Source organism: Tyto alba, unplaced genomic scaffold (genome assembly GCF_018691265.1).
Source record: "Tyto alba isolate M040663 unplaced genomic scaffold, T.alba_DEE_v4.0 Super-Scaffold_7, whole genome shotgun sequence".
Classification (NCBI taxonomy): Eukaryota; Metazoa; Chordata; class Aves; order Strigiformes; family Tytonidae; genus Tyto; species Tyto alba.
Window position 1 is genome coordinate 18351088 of NW_024881328.1, and position 10697 is coordinate 18361784.

Sequence of the window (10697 nt, forward strand, 5' to 3'; positions counted from 1 at the left end):
CATGGTGGAGCTAGGGAAGACCCCCAGGATGGGGCGGAGGGGGGGGGAAGTGCACACGAGAAATCCAGAGAGCAGGGTCCCAGGTCTTTGGGGAGGCAGGGAATAGGGCTTCAGGTCCATGGGGGACGTGAGAGGTGAGGTTTCAGGTCTGTAGGGCTCCAAGAGATGGGGCCTGGACACGTGGAGCACCCAGCTGGCAGCAGCAGAAAGTCCCCCTGGCTGCAAGCAGGCAGTTTGCCCCCCTCTCCCCGACCCAGCACTCCACACACACACACACCCACACACCTACCCCTTACCCCCCAGGACAGAGCAGTAAAGACCCCACATTTTGCTGTGACCCCCCATAGCTCCCCTCCCATCACATCCCTGTGCGCAGGTGCCCGGGATAACTTCACCTGTGTGCCGGTGGCGCAGAGCAGAGCTGAGCTGACGTGGCCTTGGGCTGGCTGCAGCCCGGCCGGGTGTGCAGGAATGTGTTTGTGCAGGGGGAGAGGCCGGCTGCCGTGGGGCCGTGGCGGGGTGGGGCCAGCGGGGACACGGAGGGGACAGGGGAGGGCTGTGGGGCACCCAGCAGCAGGGACGCCCTGCGGAATGGGGACGCACACGGTGCTGGGGCTTTTGCACGACACACGTTGGGGTGCGAGGGGAGAGGGAGTGGGGGACATGCAGGGCAGGCAAGGGCACGCTCGTGTGCAAGCCCATGTGTGCGGTGCACGCGCTCACACGCGCGCCAGGGCTGGGGTCTCTGTGCAGCCCGGGTGCAGGGTGTGTGCACACTGAGACTCAGCCCAGTCCTTCCCAGTCTCCCAGCACCCTTCCAGGGCACCCACAACCCCAAAGCCAGGCATGTTTGTAGCAGGGTGGGCATCCAGGGACCCAGGCAACTAAGCCACCTGGCACTGTTCCACCGTCCTGTGGCTTTAGAGGGGATGTCCCAGGTGTGAGGAGCACCTCAAGACGGGAGGCCTGCACCCCAGGAGGGCTTGGGGTGCCGGAGCGGGATGGAAGAGGAGGAGGAGGCCGGGAAAGGGTGCTGGAGGAGGAGGAGGAGGCTGGGTGGGGCTCCCGGTGCGCCTGGGCAGAGCCGGAGCCGGATGCTGGCACGGATGTGCTGGCGTGGCCAGGCTGGGGGTGGGGGGACCCGGTCCCTAAGGGTGCTGCGAGCAGTGAGCTGAGCCCCCTGCCAGCTGCGGGACACTGCCCCGAGGACCTCCTGTCCCTGTCCCCTGCAACCCCATACAAGCCCAGTATGCCCCCTCTATAAGCCACTGCCCCCAACCCTGCCCCAACTGTGGCCAACCCATTTGTGGCAGTCCCCCTGCTCAGATGATCCCAATGGTCCTCTTCCTCCTCAGACCCGCAGCGGGCAGGGACTCCCCTCTCTCTTCCCAACCGGGGTGCAGAGAGAGGGGACCTCATGTTCACAGGCTTTGTAGCAATCACTTTCCCCAGCACTAAGCCTGAGAGGAGGACCCAGGGCACCCTGGATGCCCCCTCCCGGATCCAGCCCCTTCTTTGCCCAGTAAGTTCCCAGTAAGTTCCCATTTCCCCAGCTGGATCATCACAGGGGTGGGAAACACTCTGCATCTCCTCTACTTGCTGCGCATGGACCAGAGGTGGGGTGCAGAGAGCTCAGCACAGGGTGTTCACGGGTCCAAAACCACCCGGAGAAGGGGAAACCCCTTCCAGCTGCTGACAGCTGGGGGGCAGCAAGGTTGGGGCAGGCACCCTGCCTTCGATGCCACAGCAGGTCCCTGACAGCCCCCTGAGGAGCAGAGCAGAGTCAAGAGCACCTTTTTTTTTTTTTTTTTTTGACAAATGCCTTTATTTGCTACCGGATAGAGGTCTATTGCACAGCAGCCCGGAGGCTGCGGGGCATGCGGCCCTGCCCCTGCTCAGTGCTGGACGCGGCGGATGGATTGGATCTGGTTGGTGTGGGCCTGGCTGCTGTATTCGTTATACTTCTTGAACTCGCCGTTCTGTCTGTCCCGCTCCAGCACGTACTGGTAGCCCCTGTATCCCGGGTACTGGTACGCCACCCACCTGTAGGCAGATCCCTGGCTCAGAGCCCTGGGCCAAATCCCAGCCTTCATCCCATCCCATCCCATCCCATCCCATCCCATCCCATCCCATCCCATCCCATCCCATCCCATCCCTCTGCTTGCCCTGGGAGAGGAGGGACAGAAAACACCCCACAGCTTGGATTGTCAGGGGAAGGAGAGCAGATAGACACCCATCCATTTTGGGGTCCCCCTTCCCCATCCCTGGGGCTGTGCAGGAGGGATTTGCTCGCTGAAGCCCTGCTCTCAGCTCCCACTGCCCCCTCCCTGGTGGCGGGACTCACGCTCCGGCGTTCACTTTGATGGATGCCACCTCCTTGTTGCCCCAGCCCATGGCCTGCAGCGAGGGGTAGTCGTCACTCAGCTCAAACTTGTGCCCCTGGAAGTTCTCAGCCTCGTAGAGGATGACTTTGCTGTCGTTGTGGTTCTGTGAAGGGAGAGAGCTGGGGGTCAGCGAGGATGGGGTGACTTGTGCAGGAATAGGGGATGTGCCATCAGGGGAACATGCACCCAGGCACCGTGGGAGGACTGGGACCATGCTCAGCTTTGGTGCAAGGCATGGGGATGCCCGTTAGCCTGGCACCCCCCACCGGGACACCCCAGGGTTGCCCAGAGGATGCTGCTCTCATGTCCCTGTGGTGCCAAGGCACAGATACCGGTGAGGGTGACAGCGGCCACATCCTCTGCACCCATACAGGCTCCTGCCCTCAGCATCCTCACAGTCCTTGAGGCTGCAGGAGGGTTGCAGGGCAAGGCAGGCTGTTGACAGTGGTCCCCACCGCTCTGTGGGGCTTTGCTGGGTGCTGGGCACCGAGGGGTTAATTGCTGGGACACTGAGCAATGCGGCACTGTCCCCCGTGCCCAGCCCCCACACGCATCTATCTGCACCGAGGAGCAGTCCTGCCAGTAAGGAGTGATCTTATCGCATCCCCTTTATTAAAGCCCAAGCATATCTGCCTGGTGATTATTAAAAGTTGGGGGGGGACCCCCCGCTCGGAGGCGCAGACGTGCCGCTATTGCGAGCGCCAGTGTCTCTGCAGATGGAGCGATAGAGGCTGCATCTGCCTGGGCACAGCTCAAGTACCCCAGGCGGGAGGGGAACGGACCCCACACCCCAACCGTCCCCGTGGTCCTGCCAGCTCCGCTCTGCCCACCCCATCCCCGGGTATCCAGAGTGGGGGGACAAGACCCAGGGACCCCAGTCTGGGAGGCGGCTCGCCAGTGCACAAAGCAAAAGGAGCTGGGACAGTGTTTCAGGCTGTATTTTAGCCCTAAAGAGCATCCCAGGATTCTTGCAGGGCGCAGGAACCAGTGGGTGCAGCCACCCCTCCACCTCAAGGCACTCCTGTGTGTGCCTCACCTCTCCACCCCACGTCCCACGTATCCCATCCTTCTGTCTGTCCCTTATCTCCCCCCATGCTGGACTGTCGGGGTGCACCATGGTGGTGTCCCCGTAACTCACCGCGCATTTGACGGGCCGGAAGGAGAGGAGGTGCTCGGTCCTGTAGCCGCTGTTCCCACTCCAGGCCTCCCACCGGGGATAGTCACCCTTCTCCAGGATAAACTGCTGCCCCTGGTACTCAGGGTACTCGAAGCCTACCCAGCTGGAGGGGAGAGGGGGAAAGCCCTCAGGGATGCACAGCACAGCGCCCGGGCTCAACCCAGGGCCGGCTTCTCCCTCCCGCGCAGGGGACAGAGACATCTTGGCAGGGTGTGGGTCTGTCACGGAGGCTGGGGTCCTTGCTAGCAGCAAATATCCCTTTTGAGAGTGGGACCCCTCTCCCCAGGGCCACCCTGTTGCCTCCGACCCACACCTCGGCTCAGCAGGGTCTCCCCGCTTTGCAGATGGGGAAACTGAGGCACCACGCAAGGAGTGCAGGGAGGGAGGTCGCACGATGAGGCTGTGTCAGAGCCGAGGAAAGACCCGGGTGTCTTGGCTCCCTGGCAGCTCCCAACAGTCCGCTGGGAACAGCGGGTTTGCCGGAGTGGGGTGCGCCAAGGGGTCGCGGGGCTGGCAGGGCACTTACGGGCCAGACTCCACCTTGATGGAGCGGATCTTGCGGAAGCCGCGCTCCATGATGCTGGGACACTCCATGAGGAACTCGCAGCGCTTGCCCTGGAAGCTCTCCTCCTCCCACACCGTGATCTTGTACTGCCCCAGGGTGTCCATGGCTTCGCTGCTGGTCATGCGGGTCACGCGGCTGCTGGCAGAGCCCCACGCGTCACCCCGGGTGGGTGCCCACCATCAGCCCCCAGCCACCCCGCTGCCTGCCACGGAGCCTGGGGTGCCGGCAGTGCTGCCCTCGCACATCCTGTGTCACCGGCCCCTCGTCCCCCCAGGCTGGCACGGGGCATGCTTCCCATTCCCCTTCCCTTGGTGCTGGGGGATCTCTGTCCGGTGACCCCCAAGTTGCAGGGGGCACTTGTGATGCCCCATTTCTCCATGTGATGTACCCGGGGTTGCCTCAGTTTCTCTGCTCCCAAGCTCCCTGAGGTGACTCCTGGGGTCCGGTGGCACTGTACCCATTGCAGGGGGGGGGTGGCAGTGACCCCAACTCAGGCACGGGTGCGGGGTGCAGCTCTGGGGCAGAGCAGCCCGGCTCTTGCAAAGATCTTGCAGCATCCCTCCTGCCCGCACAGGCTACCCCTGCTGTGCCACACAGCACCCCGCGGCTTGCCCTTCCCCAGAGTGTGCGTTGGGTGGGGGGGCTTGGTGTGGAGGGAGAGGGGGGGCAAAAGGAGCGTGGCAGCGCCTGTGCAGTGGGGGGGGGGGGGCTTGGGGGCTCACAGCCTGGTACTTACTTGGTCGGCAGGGCACAGAAGCGAAGGTGGCGGTGCCGGCGCCGGCTTTTCCCCTCGCCCTTTATAGGCGGGCACCGAAGTGCCGATGGTGCAGGCGGGCAGGGCGCTGTGTCAGCAGGCAGGGGATGGGGGGGCGGGGGGGGGACTGGGTGCGCGCCCACCCCAGGCTCCGGCTGTCCATTCCACTTAGGCAGTGTGGCGAGAGCGGCCCCCCCGCACCCAGTGGGGCTGACAATGAAAGTGCTGGGCTGTGTTTGCGCAGGGGCTCAGGGCACAATGGGCAAAGGGCCTGACGCGCTGCTTTCCATTCTGCCCCCGGACAATGTCCCCGCTTGGCCCAGGGATTAGGGACCCAGCCTTTCCCAGGGCACCGGCAGCCTTTGCCAGGGTTGGGGCAGGTGGGAAGGAGGTGCCAGGGTGAAGCAGGGATTTGCCGGCTGGGAGCTGAGGGGCACTGATGTCCTCACACTGGGATTTGGGGCTCGCCTGGGGCTGCATTTGCCCCTCCGCTTGGGGCTCTGCCACCATGGGTCCCTCCTCCAGCCGGGCTCTGCCTTGCATGTCCTGAGCTGGCAGGGCAGGGACTCAGTCTGCACGGGCAGGGCTCTGTGGGGGGTGGGAGAAGGTTAGGGTGAGTGAGAGGGGTGGAGGAGGTGTTGGCACAGCCACAGCCTGGTCCATCCGTGCGCTAGGAGATGTGCAACACCCTGAAGAGGTTCCTGTGTCAGCTCTGGACCAGGCCCTAATGGACCCCATTTACATGCTCCTGGATTGCAGTGCCTCGAGCACATTCCCTGGCCTGGAAAAGGGCTCCCCGTGCTCCCCACAAACCTCCAGCCCAGTCAGGGGACACCGTGCACAGCAGGAGGGGACCAGCTTTGGGGCAGAGCTGTGTCCTTCACCTGGGCAGCAGGACCAGCCCTGCCTGGAGCTGCACCATGCCGTGGGGACATCCCCAGTGCCTCCCACCAGGACCTGGGCTGGATGAGGCCAAGACAGGCTAAGCCATGAAATCCTGGGTCCCTCTTGGCAGCCACATTTCTTGCAGCATCCCTGCGTAGCCGGCAGTGAGGCCAGGCACTCCTACCGTCAGCTGGGCAGGAGACACGCCGGCCTCCGGGCAAGGGCTGGCCCCCAGCACCCCAAACCTTCTCAGGAAAATCCCAGCCCTCCTGCAGGTCCTGAGCACGGGGCCAGCATCCCAAGAGAGCCTGACAGTGCCGGTGATGGAGGGTGCAGCTTGGGCAGCTGGGGGGGGGGGGGCGGGGGATGTTAGGACGCCTGGCATCTCTGCCCAGTTCTCAGCAAGAATTGGGGACTGAGGGGTGGCCGTAGGACTCGGGGGTCCTTTTCGTGTGTCCCCCCCCTCAGTGCTCGACAGCGCTCCGGTCAGCGTTTCCCTCCCGGCTCCGAGGCTGGGTGCGGGGCTGCGCCGATGCCGGCAGGTCCCAGCAGAGGGTGCAGCCTGGCAGCGGTTGGAGCTGGTTCCAGTTTAAGGGATTTCGGTGGCCCTTGGCCGGGGACAGGCGCTGGGGAGGTGACCCTCGGTTTGTGACGCCCTCTGGGTACTCGTAGCAGGGGAGGGGGAGACCCTCTGGCAGCTGCCTGGGGGTGCAGAGGCTGGATGGAGGGAAGGGTAGGGATGCTCCCCCGGGGAGGGAAGGGGATGCATGGGGGTAAAGCAGAGCCCCGGGATGCAGCCTGGTGGCCTGAGAACATCCCTCAGAGTGCTGTGGGGACAGGTTTGGGCAGCCCCTTAAGGAAGCCACCACCTAGGGGAAGGTGGGGCAAGATGCAGAGCTAGCGGACTGCAGCATCACCCCACGCTGCTGCTGCCCTTTGCCTGGGCTGTGCGAGCAGAGGCATGGGACACTGGTAAATTTGGGGTGCTATGGGGCGAGGGCAGTCTGGGATTATGGGGTGCAGGGCACTGTGGGGTGTATTACAGAGCCCCAGGGCACGGGGCACCGCAGGATATGTGGGATGCTGTGGGTTGTTATGGGGTGTATGTATGGGGGTGTGGGACACTGTGCTACAGTATCTATGGGGCACTGGTGTTGTGCCATCAGGGGCACACAGGCAGCTCAGTCATCCCCATACAACCTTTTGGATAAAAGCACTGGGGTGGGGATGGGTGCAGGGGAGAAACCCACCCCCAGATGCAAGCTGTGCCACTTCCTCGCTTCTCAGTGTGTCCCACACAATGGGATGTGCCTCACCACCCACGTGGCATATTTGGGGCAGCCACATGGGAGTCACAGCCGCGTCCAGGGACAGTAGATCAGGGAGGTCACCCATGAAGGTCTGTGCTGAGGGCCCTTCCCCACTGCACCCCAGGATGCTGACACAGCCTGGCCTCCCTGGGGCATCTCCCAGCGCCTCTGGGCCATCCCAGTCACCAGCCAGCATCCCTGTGACTGGGTCACCTGCCATCCCCCAGCCACAGCTGCCCGGCTGGGGACAGGGGCAGGGGGAGGCTGGTGTGGGGGCAGGCAGCAACTCTGCTCAAGAGCAGCTGCTAATATTGGCTCTGGGAGCTTGTTAACGCTCTCCCAGGGCCTCCTGCATAGGTTAATTTAATAACGGCCCTGCGTTGCTCCCGGCTCAGCTTGTTCTGTACGCTAGCAAAACAGATCAGGTTTCTCTGTGCCACTGGGCACAGTGCGGGCAGCCTGCAGCCCCGGACAAGGTGGGAGGACAGGGTCACTGAGTGCTCCGTGCCAAGCCCAGACCACGTCATCCATGGTCCCTGGCTGTGGGGTTATACCCTGTGCCTTGTGCAGGTGCTGGGCCCAGGATGGTGCACGGCTTGGGGAGCTGAGCAAGCCAAAAGGCAGCCCTGAGGAAGGTGAGGCAGGCACTGCTCGGGCATCCTGGTGCTGCATGCCCCATCTGGGACACATGTGGGGTTCATGGCATCATGCTGTCTTTCCCACTGCTGTTATGAGTATCCAGGCGAGCTGACCAGTTGTGCATGGTCCTGCATCTGGCTGACACCATGGGCTGACCCAGGGCCACCCCCCCTGAGCCTTGCTAGCCCCCCTCTCCTTGCCCCCAACCCCACTGGGGGCTGCACCATCACCTCAAGGGGCTTGAAGTCCAGGGGCTGGGCCAAGCAGGAGCAGATGGAGCTGGTGCCGGCCCCTGTTTGTCTTTCTCCCAGTTGCCTGGTGCTCTGTTTGCTCTGGGGATGACTTCCTGCTGCCAGGGCCAAAACAGGTGGCTTTTATTTGCAGGGTCTAGCTGATTAGATCAGGGGCAGCATATCATTCCCCCCACCCAGCCCCATCGCTCCTTTTCCCTCCCCTTTCTCCCCCAGCCTCATTTCCCTGGGAAATCATCCTCCTTGGCAAGGATGCAGATACTCCCCTCCCCAAGCATCTCCCCTTTGGGGCTGCTCTGAACATGACCACACCAATCCCAGCCAAAACCCTCCACTCCCACCTGCTGGGTCCCCAAATCTCAGAGCTGAGGGACTCACTGGGGTCCCCAGTGCCTCTTGTCCCCTCCTGGGGCCTTGCTGCTCACAGAGGACACACATGTGCAGGCGCATACCCGCTGTAGAAGCCTCCTTGCACAGGGGCTGCCTTGCACAGGGAGCCCCGGCACACACCAGCCGCCCTGCACACACGTGTCCCCTGCGCACCCAGCCGTCCCCTCCCCGCTGCCGGAAACTCCCGGGATCACAAACAGCCTGGCAGATGTTGCCGGGATTAGCTCCCACACAGGCACACGCGCACGCCATGGGCTGCCGGCCGTTCTGTGCCTGGAGAAGTGGCAAGCACCAGGGCAGAGCTCGGCAGGTACCTGCCCCGGCTCCTGCTGCACCCAGGGCAGGATGAGCCCTTGGGGAGGGCAGGTGGGAGAGGAACCCCGATGGGAACTGGGGACCAAGGTGCTGAGTGGTCTCTGGGTACCGTTGCCGATGGCTGGAGAAGGGCAGGGACACGTTGGAGGGCACAGCCACTTGCAGTGCAAGGGGGTACCTACACGTTCCTGCTCACCGCTGGGTCTTGCAAACAGCCTGCTGAGGTGGTCTTCTACACAGCACCCCTCACCCCAGCCTCTGCCCTCCCCATGCATCTGTGGCCCTCAGCCAGCCACCAGTGCCCCTGCTGGGACCGGCTCTCCAAACCTGCCCACCCACTGCCCCCACTGGCACCCTGGACACCCCAGCCATGCTGCTCACCCCCTCCCGGTGGGACCATGAGTATCCACTGAGCCCTGTGGCACCCACAGCTCCGGAGGAGCATCCGCAAAGACCCACCAAGACAAGGATGCAAAGATACCAGGGACACATGCTCACCCCCTGCCACCCATCCAGGACCTGCCGTGCGTGGCCCTGGCTGCGGGCTGCCCATGGTGTGGGGGGGTGTGCTCAGTCCCTGGGCTCTGCCAGCCTTGCTCAGTCCCCAGGAGCTGTGGGGGGGGAGCTGTGGCCTCACCTGCCTGCTCCCCACTGTTCCCATGGGGACTAATCCCACCTGAAGGTCAGGGAGGCTCCACCAGCTGCTCACCTCCTGCCTGTGGATTACAGCCTGGGTGTGAGCAGCTGGCAACTGCCGCATCCCCTGGCTGGCCCAGCCCTGCTATGGGACTGAAAGGGGGACAAAACGCAGCCAGGCTGCTCCAAAAAGAGGCCTCGGGGTGGCAGGTCCCTTGCAGGTCTCAGGAGTTCCTACCATATCTGTCATGCCCTGCCCAGACAGGGGTGCCAGGCACCAGGGCAGAGGAGCTGGTATCTGGTCCTCAGGTCCAGATCCTGACCTGAAATGGAGCCTGCTGGTGCCAGTCACTGCGACCTCCTGCCTGATACCCCAGATGACCCCTGCCTGGCACCCCCAGGGCACCTCATAGCTACAGTGTCCTGGAGAAACATGCTGGTCCCTACACAGTTCCAGGGGAGTGGTGATGGAGCCAGGGGGAGCATGTCCAACCCTGCACCCAGCCTGTCCTGGATGTAGCTGCAGGTGCATCTTTTTCAGTACATCGTGTCATATTTGGAGGGGCACCATGGGCTGAGCATAACTTCCCGGGTCCCAGCTTTACCTGTAGCACCTGGGGTGTTGCCATGGGGGTGCAGGGTGCAAGGACAGGGCTGGGGTGGTCCTTGGACCTCCCCTCCCCAGCTCCCACAGCCCCACAGCCAGGGGATGCCAGCTCAGCCAGCGCCTGGCCAAGGTCTCACTCCACCCCGGTGCTCCTCCCCTCCCCTGTCAGCAACATCTGTAGCGTCAGGCACCCTGAGCCGGGGTGACGCTCGTCCAGGAGGCAGATGAAAAGCCTGGCAGCAGCAGCTCGCCTCCTCCAGCAGCTCTGAGGAGGCAGCGCAGGCAGGGGCAGAGCCAGGCGCTGCTGCAGGAACAGAACATCCTGCCTCGGGGCTCCCAAAGCCAGCAACAGCTGGGCCGGGAGCAGCGGCCCTGGCACCCTGCTCAACATCCATCCCCCGGACAGGCTGCCCACATGCTTCCCGGGGCCACCAGCTGGCCCGGGAGAGGGGACCCCATCGCTCACCTCTTCCCCGGAGGCCCTGCAGGATGGTGGGGCTGATGCACTCTGAGATGCAGGACTAGTGCAAGCTCTGTTTTTTTTTTTTTTTCCCCAGCACCCTGAGTCCTTCAGCAGGGCTCCCCCTTATCCCCTTCACTCATGGGGATTCAGAGCCATTCCCTGGGGCAATGCAAAATCCTGTCCCCTTACCTCAGCGCCCTGTGGGTGCAGAGAGGAGGATGCCAGGTTGTACCCACGGCCAGGCCGGTTGTTTCACCATGGCAGGATGCAGCTCCATCCTCACCTGGGACCCACCTCTCCCCTCCACCCTGCCTCCCAAAT

General features: G+C 63.6%; 1 protein-coding gene across 1 annotated transcript; it reads right to left on the reverse strand.

Moving 5' to 3' along the window:
* Positions 1–1783: 1783 nt before the first annotated feature.
* Positions 1784–4346, reverse strand: CRYBA2 (crystallin beta A2). Its single transcript, XM_032985003.2, has 4 exons — positions 4088–4346; positions 3523–3664; positions 2345–2487; positions 1784–2043 (listed from the first exon to the last, which is right to left on the reverse strand). Exons 1-4 carry the CDS (start codon positions 4246–4248, stop codon positions 1896–1898), a joined length of 594 nt encoding a protein of 197 aa, XP_032840894.1. The 5' UTR covers positions 4249–4346; the 3' UTR covers positions 1784–1895.
* Positions 4347–10697: the final 6351 nt, after the last annotated feature.

What these genes read in the sequence shown, in the direction of transcription:
- CRYBA2 (XM_032985003.2), bottom strand. Translation starts at nt 4,248, where the DNA reads ATGACCAGCAGCGAAGCCATGGACACCCTGGGGCAGTACAAGATCACG. An exon ending in ATCAAGGTGGAGTCTGGCCC is followed by an intron (nt 3,665 to 4,087) that starts GTAAGTGCCCTG and finishes TCTCCCCTCCAG; the next exon opens with CTGGGTAGGCTTCGAGTACC. An exon ending in ATCAAAGTGAACGCCGGAGC is followed by an intron (nt 2,044 to 2,344) that starts GTGAGTCCCGCC and finishes ATCTGCCTACAG; the next exon opens with GTGGGTGGCGTACCAGTACC.